Source organism: Brassica rapa, chromosome A07 (assembly GCF_000309985.2).
Source record: "Brassica rapa cultivar Chiifu-401-42 chromosome A07, CAAS_Brap_v3.01, whole genome shotgun sequence".
Lineage (NCBI taxonomy): Eukaryota > Viridiplantae > Streptophyta > Magnoliopsida > Brassicales > Brassicaceae > Brassica > Brassica rapa.
The window spans coordinates 17,715,826-17,731,795 of NC_024801.2; the positions used below are offsets into that span (position 1 = coordinate 17,715,826).

At 37.0% G+C, this 15,970-nt stretch overlaps 4 protein-coding genes across 4 annotated transcripts; all 4 read left to right on the plus strand.

The window, feature by feature from the left end:
* Positions 1-129: 129 nt before the first annotated feature.
* Positions 130-1,768, plus strand: LOC103829988. Its single transcript, XM_009105680.3, has 2 exons — positions 130-926; positions 1,345-1,768. Exon 1 carries the CDS (start codon positions 349-351, stop codon positions 919-921), a length of 573 nt encoding a protein of 190 aa, XP_009103928.1. The 5' UTR covers positions 130-348; the 3' UTR covers positions 922-926; positions 1,345-1,768.
* Positions 1,769-2,343: 575 nt separating this feature from the next.
* On the plus strand, positions 2,344-4,201 carry LOC103829989 (probable arabinose 5-phosphate isomerase). Its single transcript, XM_009105681.3, has 3 exons — positions 2,344-3,072; positions 3,545-3,768; positions 3,848-4,201. The coding sequence occupies exons 1-3, from the start codon at positions 2,410-2,412 to the stop codon at positions 4,002-4,004; spliced, it is 1,044 nt and encodes a 347-aa protein (XP_009103929.1). The 5' UTR covers positions 2,344-2,409; the 3' UTR covers positions 4,005-4,201.
* Positions 4,202-4,449: 248 nt separating this feature from the next.
* LOC103829990 (myosin-binding protein 7) lies at positions 4,450-8,573 on the plus strand. The gene is made up of 4 exons (XM_009105683.3): positions 4,450-6,798; positions 6,869-8,096; positions 8,186-8,232; positions 8,325-8,573. Exons 2-4 carry the CDS (start codon positions 6,975-6,977, stop codon positions 8,425-8,427), a joined length of 1,272 nt encoding a protein of 423 aa, XP_009103931.1. The 5' UTR covers positions 4,450-6,798; positions 6,869-6,974; the 3' UTR covers positions 8,428-8,573.
* An 841-nt stretch (positions 8,574-9,414) lies between these two features.
* On the plus strand, positions 9,415-15,181 carry LOC103829991 (protein ENHANCED DISEASE RESISTANCE 2-like). The gene is made up of 16 exons (XM_033275154.1): positions 9,415-9,575; positions 9,666-9,822; positions 10,001-10,075; positions 10,161-10,214; positions 10,305-10,370; positions 10,441-10,627; positions 10,707-10,753; positions 10,839-10,939; positions 11,081-11,241; positions 11,317-11,388; positions 11,488-11,927; positions 11,992-12,219; positions 12,326-12,478; positions 12,576-12,815; positions 12,901-13,002; positions 13,096-15,181. Exons 2-16 carry the CDS (start codon positions 9,670-9,672, stop codon positions 13,183-13,185), a joined length of 2,169 nt encoding a protein of 722 aa, XP_033131045.1. The 5' UTR covers positions 9,415-9,575; positions 9,666-9,669; the 3' UTR covers positions 13,186-15,181.
* The last annotated feature ends 789 nt before the right edge of the window (positions 15,182-15,970 follow it).

Consider the following 15,970-nt stretch of genomic DNA (forward strand, 5'->3'; position numbering starts at 1 on the left):
GTGACTTTTTCTTTCTAATGCTATTTTTGAGACATAAACTTCAAAAGGTGCTATTATTGACAATTGCCCATAAAATTATCTGAAAAATGGAAACGTGTCATGTGCCTAATAATAATGACCATCACTTGCGTCACCCTTTTATCTTTCTCCTCCTTCGCAATCATTAAAGTACAATTATAATCTTAAATCTTTTTATTTAAAATCCGAAAAGACAGATAAAGTAACAGGCGGAGGTAGACAAAAGAGAGAACGAAAAACAGAACATAGATTCGTTTCTTCGTCTTCCTTTGTAATTCTAAAATCTAAAAAGAGAAACTTTTTTAAAATCTAAACAGAGAAGAAGGTTGAATGGCAAGACCCAACAACAAACACACTACCATTAACTACAGCCACATCCTCCAAAAGGATCCATCTTCTTCCTCCCCTGCTTCTTATTCCTCTGTTGCTCGTTCCAATGGCCGCATGCTCGTCCTCACCAAACCTTCCCCGAAGCCCCTCAAATCTTCCGTCACTACGCCTCCTCCGAAGACTCCGGATCAACCCATCTCTGATCCAGATCCGAATCAGATCTCTCTCCGTCCCTTAGGTCACACCGGACCTGGTTCCTCGCTTTCGTTTCCAGCTCGGACCTCGGAACCGGATAAAACCGTTGCTGCTCCGGCTCCGTTGTCCGTTTCCCCGAAGCCTGACCGGTTTGTCCCTCCGCATCTTAGGCCAGGGTTTGTTCGGAAAGATGAGAAACCTGGACTCGCTTCTTCTTCGATTCTGGGATTGCCTCACCAGGAACAGCAACAGCCGTGGCAGGTGTATTCCGGGTCTGGACACACCGGGCGACCCAAATCGGGCGGGTATATTCGATCCGATCCAGAATACTTGGGTCGACCAAGATCTAGCGGGAACCGACCCGGCACCTCTGGATAATGATGGTATGTTAATCACTCTCTGGCTGGCTCTCTACTCACGTTTTAGCTAACTTATGATCATAACCTCAGTGTGGTTGTAAGGTTCTTTAAGATTGTCTTGCACGTTTTAGATTGGAAACGTGATTCTGAAGATGGTTTGGTCTTTTTTTGCCTTATCATGAGCACTCTAATGTTAACTTCGTTTGACCGAAGAGAAGTTGTCAAATATAAATCTTACTTGTTTTGTCCCTGATGGTTTTAGTTCTTTCTTTCTTTTCTTGGTTTTGTGTGTGCTTGCCTCTATAAAGGTGTTGTGTGTACTTTGAGGTTATAGATATCTTGGAATCCATCTCTCTTTTCTACCCATTTAGTATCTCATGTCTGTTCTCTTATTTTTTTTTTCAAAAGCTGTAACTAGAATTTTGATAATGTATTTGTGCAGATGAGGTTGGTGATTAGTTACTCACTCGATGATGGAGATGGAAACTCCCTCTATTTCCGTGTTAACATTCCATTCTCAAGGAGGAATTTAAACAGTGACTTTTAGTTTCTCAGTTCTTTTTATCATACAGGAGATTATTAAAGACCACCCAAGATTCAGTAGATTTGTAGAAGATGTTGTTTAGGAGGGTGATACTATCTCGTAGACAAGGCCTGACACAATGACACTTATGTTACTTTTCTCACTTACAACACTCATGTTTCAAAGCTTTGTTTATGTACCTATAATTCTATCTAGCACATGTTATTAGATTTTAATCTATAGATTCTACACAGATTAAAAATGCTTGTTTTTCATCAGAACACATTACATGTGATTTGATCTTAGTTGAGATCTGTTTCAAACTGATTTCAGATTGTTTTTACTTAGCTTAACCTTACCGTCTAAATGACTATCCATTTGATCCAATATTCAGTAGATATATTTCCACTAAATTTTGGTTCCACATTTGTCTGTTTCATCAATTGTCTCGAAAAACGTACTGAATATTGGAGGAGAGATCAGAGAAATCTGGTTTTCATCATTTCTATCCCTAACAGTTTCACATGCATTACTATTTTTTTCTTAGGAAAAAACTAGTAGCCATATTCGTTTTATAGACGCCGTGTCCGGCGGCTGCGTCAACAAAATGCTATATGACAGAGACAAAAATAACAAAGCTGCAGACGTAAAAAAAACCACTGCGTCAACAAAATGAGACAAAAATAACAAAGCTGCAGACATAAAAAACCCAAAATAGTGGCTAATATATAGTGGCTAATCATATTTCCTTTGAATATTAGACTAACCATATTTTCGTTTTGACCAAAAATGAATATTTACCTCTAATTATCCAAATCACCGACGCCCCTCAAAAGTCAAAACTCACTCCATCACCACGAAAAGATGGAAGGAGTAATCAAATTACCGTTTTGCCCCTCCATCTCCATTAATGCACCCTCTCCATCAAAGCAAAAGATCTCTCTCAGATCAATCTAACAGAGATCTCTCCTTCTCAGATCAACAATGGGATCTCTACCACCGCCACATCTCGACTTCTCCTCCGCCAATCACGGCAACGAACATCACCACCACCAAGAAATCTCCAAAGACAACCTCCTCGCCCTCTTCAAATCCCAGCAAGATCTCCTCAACTACTTCTTCAAACACCTCGACCTCTCCCAAACCCTCGACTTCTCCCGCATCCTCCTCTCCACCTCCGGCACCGTCTTCTTCACCGGCGTCGGCAAATCCGCCTTCGTCGCCAACAAAATCTCCCAGACCCTGATCTCCCTCAGCTTCCGCTCCTCCTTCCTCTCCCCTCTCGACGCGCTTCACGGCGACATCGGCGCTCTCTCCTCCCGCGACGTTCTCGTCCTCTTCAGCAAGTCCGGCTCCACCGAGGAGCTGCTCCGTCTCGTCCCCTGCGCTAAGGCTAGGGGAGCCTTCTTGGTGTCTCTCACCTCCGTCCCTGCGAATCCGCTCGCTGGAGTTTGCGATATGAATGTGCATTTGCCGTTACAGAGGGAGTTGTGTCCGTTTAATCTCGCTCCGGTGACGTCTACGGCGATCCAGATGGTGTTTGGGGATACCATTGCGGTTGCGCTCATGGCGGCTAGGAATCTAACGAAGGAGGAGTATGGCGCTAATCATCCCGCCGGTAGGATCGGCAAGAGCTTGATTTTCAAGGTTTGATCTAGAGATGTTTAGCTTTAGAATAGGCCTGGCCGGTTTGTAACTAAACCGGAATTGAATCCGATCCGGTCTAAACCGGGTTTTAAAATTAAATACTCAAAATGGGAGTTTAAGGGGGTAAGTATTTTGGTTAACGGATATTTATCCAAACCAAAATAAATATCCTAAGTTAATTAAACCTATCAATTCTTATACTGTATAATTTTAAATATTTTAGAGTATTTCTGAAATTTTAGTAGTTTTATTTTATTTCAAATATTTGGTGGTTTAGCTAGTTTCTTTCAAATTGTTTTGAATAATTTATATACTTCTGATTAGTTTTTAGTATTTTTGAGGACTTTGGATAAATTCGAACCGAACCGATCCGAAAATTAGAAAAAAAACTACAGAACTTCGAACGCACGCCCATGCCTACATAAGAACCTATAGAGTTGGGTGTGAATCTATTATTGGCCATTTGTTGCAGGTAAAGGATGTTATGAAGAAGAAAGAAGAGCTTCCGGTTTGTAAAGAAGGAGACTTGATAATGGATCAGTTAGTTGAGCTAACCAGCAAAGGATGTGGGTGTTTGCTTGTGGTTGACGAACATCATCGCTTGATCGGTACATTCACAGATGGAGATCTTCGCAGGACTCTTAAAGCAAGTGGAGAAGCAATCTTCAAACTCAGCGTTGGAGAAATGTGCAACAGGTTAGAGACTGCTTTAGACCGTATAAAATGTTGGCGTGTGTTGTGAGATCTTACGTTGCGCCTATTGTTTTGAAAACAGGAAGCCGAGGACGATTGGACCGGAAACAATGGCTGTTGAAGCGATGAAAAAGATGGAGTCACCGCCATCGCCCGTACAGTTTCTACCGGTGGTTAATGAAGACGACACCTTGATTGGAATTGTAACATTGCATGGTTTGGTTTCAGCTGGTCTCTGAATACGAAGCTGCCTCTTATGTCCGAGTTTCTACACATAAGTTCATTCTTTTTACGTTGGTGTATTGTTGCTGATATTCACAGCTAGTGAATGATTGTATTGTGCCTATTAGTACACTCCCATGTAATGTACTCTCTTAAACGTGTACGTAAAATATGTATAGAGTATAAGAATATTCTTATATTTTTTGTCCTCTCATCTCTTTAAGCTCTCCTTTGTACTCATCCTGTGGTTTGCAGGTTATACAGAAAATGGCTGCAGAAACAAATACAATGCAGTCACTGTTTATGGCTTAACTTGCGTACCAATACATTCCTAACTAATGACAACCACTGTATACACCATTTTGATTAGTGTTACTGTTTGATATTTGTTTCTATGACCACCAAGAACCAAAATTTCTTCGTAATTGCTTTCCATCAACTCTCCACCCTCATTTGTTACAATGAATAATACCAAAAACTAAACCGATACAGATATGTAAAAGAATCAGATCCTATTGCATTTGACGATCAATGGAGAAATATGAATAAATACTAACTTTTTTTGTTGAATAAAGAATAACTTGAGCTGCTAGTTAAGATAAAATCTAGAGAAGTAGAGTTAATAAAGATACAAGTAATAAATACACACAAATATTTTAGAGTCTCTATGCAGTTGTTCATACCTTGCTATTTTTGTTGTTGTTGCTACTAATGCTGTTTTCATCATTGTTCTCGTTCTCACCAGACTTGCCTTTAGATTCAGGAACCAACAATGTAAAGACTATCCCCAAAAGATTAACCACACCCAAAACAATGAGCGAGTTTCATGACACCAATCCCAGGAGTATATTGGATTTTATCCCCAAAAAATATCATAATAAATTAGTGCAATATGATAGTATGATTTAGACATGGCGATAAGTTTACAACTGATATACCCTTTTCAGCATTTTGTGATAGGTATACCAAATATGCTGATATTATAAACTGAATAATGACGAAACGATATAATCGTTAGAGCGACCATGATTCCATCGGCCTTAACGATCATACAGTAGAGGTAAGAAACATATTTGGTAATAAGATCTTTAAAAAAAAATATGTTCTTACGAAAAAGTGTGGGTCTTCACCGAATGATTGAGGTGTTATCTATGCCAGGGACGCTGCAAGTGTTGGGTTCAGATAATAGACAGAAGTTATAGGATACAATTGTATATATGGTAGACAACAAAAAGACTACCTTAATATATGGGGGTGATGTTCTCTATTCACCCATAACCTGTATGCAACTTTTGACACAAGAAAATATTTAACAAAAACTTAACTAACATAAACAAATATCAACTTTTGATAAAATATAGCTTTCAGACTTTTGAGTGGACATCCCAGATAGCTTTGAAACACATTAGAGCAAATTTTGCAAAGTCTAGTGTCATATTAGGAACCAGTTAAGCGAATTTCTCGTTAAATTCTTAAAGCATTTGAGCAAATTCGAAGTGGAATCTGCTGATGTGATTCGAAACAGTTCAAACTATGGTGGATTCAAAATTTCATTTAATATATTTGTGCTTGTAAACTATATGTAGGATTAGCTTTCGTTTATGTACTTCAGATTTTGTTTAGTATTATGACCAAAACATTTAAAATTACATTATTTTAATGAAGGGTTTAAAACTTCCGGTAAATACATTATTTTCCATTCCCCCTTCTTTGTGTTAAATCTGACAAAAAAGTGGTCCTTTTTTTTTTAAAAAAACTTCATTACTTCCATTTATTGATCAATAACCACGTGTTACATTTACAACCTTCTCTAATTTATTCCACAACTAAAATTTAAAGAGACACAAATTCCTTGTAAAGCCAAATACACATTGTGATATCTTTTAAAATAGATAAAGATAAATGAGTATTCTCATCTAAGTGATCTAACCAATTTACTGACATTTGATGATAAAATCATCTCTCTTTTTGGTGCAAGTGTTTGATGATAAATCTATATCAAGAAAACGATAATAACCAAGCTGCTACCCGTCCTCATTGATTGAGTGGAACCCTATGCAAATTTTCATTTTATAAGAGCATCTAAAACAATTCTGCAAAAGCCCCTAAATTTCTTAAAAAAGCTACTACAAATTCCAATTAAAAATTGCAAAAAATTTAGACCCTGTGCAAATGGACTTCTTGCACATGGAAAGAAACAGGGAGAACTTTCATTGAATTTTGAGTTTATGTTTTTGTTCAGCTGCAGTAGACGGGAGTCATGGGACGAATCAGTACATGTGGTAAACGTTTTTCAGTTTGATCGTAAATCAAATCTTCGCAAGGAATAGTTACAAGTTCTAACTCAAACCTTAATTATGATTTTAACAAGTCTTAATTTTTTTTTTGTGACAAAACATCTAGCTCATGTACAAATCTATTTATGAACTTTCGGATCTTTTCCCCACCCTTCGCTAATTTTATCTCTAATTAGTATTTAACAGATTTTTGTCGTTAGACAACATTTTTATTTAATTATTTTGCTTTTTCCCCCAAAAAGGGCCAAACTTTATCACATGATATTACTCTTCTATGATCTATGTGGGCACATAACCCAATAAGAATTATGAAACCAGCTCCGATTCAGAAGGGAGATAGATGAGGAAGATGAAGAATCAAACACCAATTAAAAATCTTTCTTTTCCGTCTTCTCTCCCTCTGTAACAGAAACAGAGGCTCTGTTTCTAACATTCTCCTCTGTTTTGTTTTCCTGGAAACAGAATGAAAGTTTCCCTCTTTCTTTTTCCCGGAAGGAGAGATACTTGTGAATAGGTAGCTGCACCCATACCTTCTCCTGGGTTTTGAGAATCTATCACTTATCTTCTCTGTTTTGACTATGCAGAAACTTTTCTCGCAGTTTGTTAACGGTAAAGTTGTTAAAGGTTCCTCCTTTTATTAGATCAGGGCTTTTGGGAACGTACCTAGCTTGTCTATATGTGTCTAGAGCCATGGATTCTGAACAGAGTTTTCCTCCAAGAGACGTTGTGAAATGCTGTGACTCTGTTTGTGATTATTCCCTTGGGGCATGTACTAAAACGGTGAAAAGAAAGTTCAACGAAGAAGGGAACCTTATGTTGTTGTTGTCACGAGGCTCTTCTGATTCATCTTCAACCGCAAAGTTACTAGTTGAGAACCAATGTGCTGCTCTACTTGAGGATCTCTCTAGCCAGAGGAAGATAGTGAAAGATCTTCACTTGGAGCTTGAAGAGGAGAGGAACGCTGCTGCTTCAGCAGCCAACGAGACAATGTCGATGATACTTAGGCTGCAGAGAGAGAAGGCTGAGATACAGATGGAAGCTCGGCAATTCAAAGGGTTTGCTGAGGAGAAGATGACTCATGACCAAGAAAAGCTTAAGGTTCTGGAGGAGTTGTTGTATGAGAAAGATCAAGCTATTGAGGCCTTGTCTTATGAGGTTGAAGCTTATAAGGATAGCTTGCTGAGCTGTGGGATAACTGAAGCAGAGATGCAAGATCAGGTTCTTGGTTTTGAAGCTTACCCGTGTGAATACACTTTGAAATGTAGTGTGGATGATGAGAATCCGAGCGGGCCAGATGGTGATGTTGAGGTTGTGGAGAAGGTGATGGTTGGTCAGTCTCCAAGATGGCCATATTATGATCCAAACTCTCCTTTAGAAGCTGCTAAAGAAATAAAAGGGACATTTTCTGCAGACTCTCCTATGTCTTGTAGTAGTGATAGAGTTTATACCATTGACTCAGTTCACGTGGGAGTCTCTGAAGTTAAGATTGATAATGAGCCTAGTAAGATTAGCAAGGAGAAGTTGAAAGGTGATCATTGGAACTCTCCGAGGTACCAAGAACCGGTGGTTATGACTCAGCATGGAGTTAACGAGCCGGATATTGAGAAGCTTTACACAAGGCTTCAAGCACTTGAGGCTGACAGGGAGTCATTGAGACATACCATTGTATCTATGCGAACAGACAAAGCTCAGTTGGTGTTGCTGAAAGAGATAGCACAGCATCTATCAAAGGAAACTGTCACAACAAAGAGGCGAAACCTGGTTAGCAAAATGCCATCTTTCAAAGCATTCTGTGTAGTAACGGTCTTCAAGGTAAAAACAATCATAATCTCTCATATGTAAAACGGTCACAGCATGAAAATTGATATCTGAGTTTCCCTTCGTTCTTGTGTGTGTCTTAGTGGATTGTGTCTTTTGTTTCTTGGAGAAGGAAAGCCAAGCAAAACAAGTAAGAAGATTAGCCTGTTAAAACACTTGGTTATTATTTTTATTTTTTTGGTTTTACTGCTTTCTGATGAATGCAGTTATAATGCAATGCAGGTATGTGTACAATTTGTCAGCAAATAATATGGGGATGCTAATGATTCTAGGCGAGGGATCTCGAACTAGGAGATGGAGTTGTTTAACTAGTTCACATGTCTAGATTATCCATTCTTTTCTCTCTCTTGGCATAGTTAGTGCAAATTGAATGTATATTTTCTTTATTGCAAGACATGCAATCAAATACATGTATGGATGGTTCAGATTCTTGTTGAATATATTAATCCAAAGTTGATTATTTCCCTCTTTGTTTTTGGATGTTACTTCTTCTCAAGGAAAGATCATAACATAAGTCTTTAGACAAAAAAAACTCATCTACTATTGTATGAAAAGAGAGGATTCAAGGCATATACAGATCACGAGGGAGACTGTGTTAAGAGTTGTTGCAATACTTCAAGCTCTTTAGATGGCCTGATCTAAACAGAGGGCAGGCGCATAATATTTTGTTTCTCCTGTACCTCTGGTGAAACAATGGTGCGCAAACCTGGCCAAGGTTATGAATGATTCTGTATCTCTCAGCCTAACATGTTTAAGAAAATCCAAACGAAGTTGCAGAAAAAAACACAACTTGGAGCTTGAAGAGGAGTGGTCTCCCTGTGCAAAATTATTCCAAGATTTGATGCTCTATATCACTTGATTAAGCAACAGCAAATCAATTGTCTCAAAGACTAAAACGAATACGATCTAGAATTTAGAATTGGAAATTAAATTATTATAATACAAATCACATTTTTGAGTGACTTTTCTAAAATTCACATTTAAAAAGCGGACTTTTCAATTAATACAAATCAGTTCAACATATCAAATGAATGCATCCATTGTGTGTCTTTCTTTGTCTTAGTTTTAGTTGTGGAATGTGTTGGGCATTTGTTTCTCCTCACTTGTCAGTCATTCACCTTACGATTTAAGGACTTCCGGAATCGGCAAAACGAACGGCAGACAAATAAAATAAGCTAATTATAGAATTTAAACATTGCCAATCATTTTGCTTCTCATAAATAGCAAGCAATTTTAAACCATCAAAATTAAAAAAAAGTTTATATCCAAAACGAAATAAAACAGCAAAAAGAAAAGAAAGAACATAACAAAATAAATAAATAAAACTTCCTTTGCAACTAACTGATCTTTCAATACCACTTTCGGTTCTCTGTTTCGCTGAGGCGGAATCAGAGAATCGCTTCAAGTTAAGCATTTGAGGCACAACAAGTTTTGTTATATCGAATCGTTTACGGAGAAGAAGCATTTCAAGTGGTAAATAAATCATTCCTGGTGATTTTTATTTTTTTTTGTAATAATTTGAATTGTTTTATGAAATGCAAAACTAAGAACAAGTTTTTGTAGAAAAATGGAAATGTCTCAAACCGACGGAAGAATGGAAGGTTGGCTTTACACCATCCGACATAACCGGTTTGGTCTTCAATTCTCTCGTAAACGATATTTTCTTCTTCTCGACAACAACCTTAAAAGCTTTAGATCAGTACCATCAGATCACAATGAGGTTTGTATTTTTTTTTTCATTTCCTCACTTTGTTTATGTGTTATGTTCAACAACCTCAATTAGTATATTGAGAGATTTACGTGTAGATTCAAGATACTGACATGAACAAGTGATGTTGAATAAACGGATGAACATGGGATATCTTCATGTTCTTATTGTTTTTTCTTTTTCTGTATAGGAGCCTGACAGAAGAGCATCCCTAGACTGTTGTATTAGGGTTACTGACAATGGAAGAGAGAGTTTCCATAGAAAGGTACCAAGTTTTGGATACCGATAGTAATAAAGCTGCAAAACTCTAATTTTTACACTTTATAAGTATTTGTCATGTGTTGTTTCAGATCCTATTCATATTTACACTTTACAACACTTCAAATCATTTGGATCAATTGAAGGTTTGTTTGGAAGGCAATTTTCTGTATATCTCATGTTTTTTATGCTTCTTTTTGTTATAATAATCAGTTAGGTTTTTTAACTCTGAACAGCTGGGAGCAAGTAGTCCTGAAGAAGCAGCCAAATGGATCAGATCATTACAAGATGCTTCACAAAAGGTTCTTTAATTTTTAGTACATTATATACATTATAAGATTTAAGACTAAAAGAGTTGATTTATATTTTTAGGGGTTTCCTTTTCCGGATTGTGAATTTGTATCTCATGCTGAGAAAGGACTTGTGAAGCTTGATCTATCCAAGAGGACACGCCGCAAAGTTTCAGTAGATTGGACAAATTACTCATCACTGAATGTTGAAACAATAGCACTTGATGTCATTGCTCCTTCTCCATGGAAAATTTTTGGATGCCAAAACGGTAAGAAAAGACAATTATCTTTTGTAACTGACTTGTGACTCAAGAAACCGTTGGCCTTGCCGATCTTTTGAGTTTTCAGGTTTACGCCTTTTTAAAGAAGCTAAAGACTGGGATTCACGAGGAAAGGTAATGTTTATTTTTGTTCATTACTGCAGTTGTGAATCATAATTGGTTTCTTAACTTTAGTTTCTTTTACTGAAACCTCTTGCAGCATTGGGATGATCACCCTGCAGTAATGGCAGTTGGAGTCATTGATGGTACTTCAGAAGATATCTTCAATACACTAATGTCTCTGGATCCTTTGAGATCAGAGTAAGCTCTATAACTTTGTTTTGTGAGGTTAACCAACCACAGTGGTCTAGTATTATACATGCCTTGAAACGCAAGAAACCCTTACTTTCTTTCTATCTAGGTTTAGAGATTAATCTGGTTTTTGACTTGGGGTTATTGTAGATGGGACTTTTGTTTCTACAAAGGCAGCGTGGTGGAGCATCTTGATGGACACACAGATATAATCAATGTCCAGTTATACAGTGATTGGCTGCCCTGGGGTATGAATCGAAGAGACTTATTGCTGAGACGCTACTGGAGAAGGGAAGAAGATGGAACCTATGGTTAGATACAATTCTTGAGCTTTTCAATCCTTTGAGTCTCCAGGTTTATAAATTTCTTAACCTTGAATATCACAGTGATACTTTGCCACTCTGTTTATCACAAGAAGTGCCCACCAAGGAGGGGTTATGTTCGTGCTTGTGTCAAAAGTAAAGTTTATTACCTCACATTCTAATATGGTTTTGCGTTAAAAGTTAAAAGTTGATTTCATAATCCTTTATTTATGCGTTTTTGCATTCTGAACGTAGGTGGTGGCTACGTGGTGACTCCGGTAAGCAAAGGGAAACAATCACTAGTAAAGCATATGGTAGCCATTGATTGGAGAAGCTGGAACTTATACATGAGGCCGTCTTCTTCAAGATCCATAACCATCCGTGTTGTTGAGAGACTTGCTGCGTTACGTGAAATGTTCAAAGCGAAACAAGGACAGGGCTTCGCTGAGTTCGTCTCAGGGGAGTTCTTAGAAACCAAACCCTGCTTGTCCAAGGTCAACATTAGACCCCTTATAACAGAAGCCAAAAGGGTTGATCTAGAGCTTGTGAAGGCTGATGAAATGGAGAAACCTTCTTCAGCACGCCACAGTTTGATGGACTTGAATGATGTTTCTGATGAATTTTTCGACGTTCCTGAGCCCTCCGAGTTCGATAGCTTAATTGATAACTCTCCCTTTTCACAAGGACACTCTCAGGTAAATCATTTCTAGTTGTTTTGCGTGTTGGTCAAGGTAAATCTGAAAGTTGTATGTGTTTCAGCTCAAGATACCATCACCAGCTGGTATTGTAAAGAAACTTCAAGATTTAGCCAATAATAAGAAAGGCTATATGGATTTACAAGAGGTCGGTATGGATGATAAGAGCACATTCTTCTATGGAGCCACTCTTCAGAAAGACCCAAATTTTACTATGCCTTGTAGTTGGGCTACGGCAGATCCATCTACATTCTTAATTCGTGGAGAAAATTATCTAAAAGACCGACAAAAGGTTACACTGTTTTCTAGATACACAAATATGTTTGTGTCCTTGAAATTTTGTTAAATGTAATTCAACACATATGATAATGATGCTGCTGGTACTACTTAAACTATAGGTGAAGGCAAATGACACATTGATGCAAATGATTGGAGCAGACTGGATAAGTTCTGATAAGAGAGAAGATAATCTTGGTGGACGAATAGGCGGTCTAGTTCAAGAATATGCAGCTAAGGACGGTCCAGAGTTTTTCTTCATTGTAAACATGCAGGTAACTTTGAGATAAGCTTCTATATATTATTCTAAAGATTCATTGATTTTATTCATAGTTAAGAGACACTAATTGATATCAAACGTGTATAAATCAGGTCCCTGGTTCAGCTATGTACAGTCTAGCATTGTACTATATGCTGAAAACTCCATTAGAAGAGCATCCTTTGTTAGAGAGTTTTGTCAATGGTGATGACGCTTATCGCAACTCGCGCTTTAAACTCATCCCTCACATCTCCAAAGGTTCATGGATTGTGAAACAAAGTGTTGGCAAGAAGGCTTGCTTGGTGGGTCAGGCACTTGAAGTTCGTTACACCCGCGGAAAGAATTACTTGGAGGTAAAAGATAAAATCAAAATTTATGTTACATGTTATCTCTGCTAACAAAATCATATAATGTTTTTGAGCTTTGTTTCTTTCTCAGCTTGATGTTGATGTTGGGTCTTCAACTGTTGCAAGAGGTGTAACCAATCTTGTTCTTGGGTATCTTACCAACTTGGTTATAGAAATGGCTTTTCTGATACAGGTAAAGCAAAGCTAACCATGCCCTTAAATTTTTTGAATTGTAAGATTTTGTATTATGGTAATAATTTTTGATGTTTTAACACGTATTATGCAGGCAAATACAGAAAATGAACTACCAGAACTGCTACTAGGGACTTGTCGGCTCAATTATCTCGATGTTTCAAAATCTGTACAAGAAAGATGAGACATCCCGAAGAATAAACAATAATGCAGGAGCAAGGGATGTATCGATTTTTTGTTACTTTGTAAAAGCTGTGTTTTTACTGTGTTTTTTTTTTTGCCTACTGTGTTTCTTTTACCATTCTTTATTACGTGAACTCGTTTATACAGTCTAAGTGTCAAACTAAGGTCTAGAAAGAAAGAAAGAACCTAGTCTGGTTCTCTGTGTTATCTGTCGAACATTGGATTAATAAACTTGTTGAAAAGAATAACATCCCATTTGACCAAAAAAAACAAAAAAATAATAAGATCCCACAATAGCGCCACAGTTCAGTGTTTTGCAATATAAAAACTCAGAGGAAAGAGTTACTTGCGCAACAATCAACAGCTCCTCTCTCTCACAAGAAACTCCAAATCCTTACTGATTTGCATTCAATCACAAGCAACAAAGACAATTGATAAGTGTTCCTATATCGTTTAATTTAGCTAGAATTCTACTAAAACTTCGATGTGTCAAATCAAAATAGATTATGCCATTTCAATTAAAATATTAAAAAGGAATTTAAACTAATGAAAGACGGATTTATATTCATGAACTACGATATTTTAACAATTAATGTAAGGCAGATTAAATAGATGAACTACAATGTTTTTTACTTAACATGTTTACCAAAAAAACGACAATTTTTAACTCTCACAAATTAGTTACTATAATTATATAAAAAATATTAAAAACAAAAAATCAATATATATACATATATTATTATTAGTGTCAAACAGATTAACTTTACATCATCGCAATTTTTACAATATTTTTTATTAAAATAAATATATCATAAAATTATCTAACAGTTATTAGCCCCATGCTATAGCAAAGGTTATAACCTAATTTATTACTTACTAAAAATATTGTTTAATTTAGCTTGTTCTAAGATTGTGGATTCGTTTGAATCATAAATGTCAACGTAAAGAGTGGAGACACATATTCATTTATTTCTCAGTTTTGATAAGTATCTAATTAGAAAGAAAGAAAAATCTAACTGGAATTTTTTTTTTTCTAAAGGCAATCTAACTGGAATTATGGGACGACATATGTAGAGTGAGTATGATGAATGAATATCAACGGTGTGGGGTTGAGTATCGTTGCGTGCCTACGAAAGCGAAGGTGTCTATTTCAGTGGGTCACAAGCTCATCCGGCTCATCTGTCGGCAGTCGGCACCGACACCTCTCTAACTATTCTTCTGTTTTTACAGTTTTTATCTTATTTTTCTTTGCCGCTTCAAACACTATTTTATATTTATTTTCTTAGAAGTAAAGAAACTTTTGAATAAATTTCATCTTGTAATATTTTCTATAAAGTGCTATTTGTTGATATATCTGTCAATCATCATTTCATCGTATCCAGGTGGAACCCGTTTTAATATATTACGTATGAAGATCTACCATTTACACTAAGAGTATGAATGGGAAACACCGGAATAACTGAAAGTAACAAAAATGGAGTAATAAATAGTAACTAGCAAACATAGTAAAAATATTATAATTCGTTTCACCTGACTGGTAAACATGCCAGCTGAATTAAGAGTAATAACTTAGAACAACGACGACCGACAACTCTACATTTTACAGACTTACTAATGGTTCAAAAATTTGCGTGTAAAGTTAGCAAAAAGATGTGGTTGCGAGAGACTAAAACCTAAATTTGGTATGGAATCACATAAATAAGATATGAACAGGTGGATATATAATTGGTGTCCGAAAGAATCACAACATTTGGAACTATCACAAATTGGTCGATTGTGTTTAGTAAAATTTTTAATATATCCGTAACATTCCGAGCTATGATACATAGATAAACTTAAGAAAATTGATTTGGATATATATGTTGCCAAAGTGCGTTTACTTTTTTCAGCACACATCCGTTTAAAACTCTAAAGTTAATTGTGTTTGAACCGGAGTAGTGGAAGGATGAGTGATCTATCGGAAAGTGATTCGTGATGCCGTGCGAGTGAGACCAAAATATGAAAAAGGTCACGTGGTGATTGCAGGATCAGTAAACAAAAATTTCGGGCCTTAAAAAATTAACGCACCGTCCATCAGATGGGATGGGCCCACATGCCGAGTAAACTTGTGTGGGTGGTCCATTAGCCGTGAGCGGTCGGTGCGCTACAAATCGTATCAGAGCTGGTTAGCCATCTCGGTTCTGATCCGAGAGGCGTCTTGAGACCTGCCGTGGAGCGCAACGAAAACGTTGTGTTCTTTGAAAAGGAGTAAATTGTAACATCCCGAGTTGTGATACATGACAAGGTTTAAGAGAATTGATTTGACTACCTATGTTAATAAAGTGCGCTTACATTTTCCGGCACACATACGTTTAGAACTCCAGAGTTAAAGCATGTTTGAGTTGGAGTAGTAGAAGGATGAGTGACCTATTGGAAAGTGATTCGCGATGCCGTGCGAGTGAGGCCAAAACACATAAAAATCATGTGGTGATTACAGGGTTAATAAGCAAAATTTTTGGACCTTGAAAAATAATGCACCGTCAGTCAGATGTGATGGGGTTCACAGACCAAAAGAAAATGAGTGTTGATAGTTCACTAGCCGTGGATGGTCGGGATGTTACATATCACACTTAAAATATAAGAAATATTAGTTAACAAATCAAAGTTTATGGACGCGGTCATACGTTATCTATTTATAATCGAGATAACAGTGAGATGAAGAAGAATAGATGATAAAACATACGCATAGTGAAAAACATAATATTTAGTTTTTCTTTATTCATGTGGTGGTACGAGTCTATCTATCC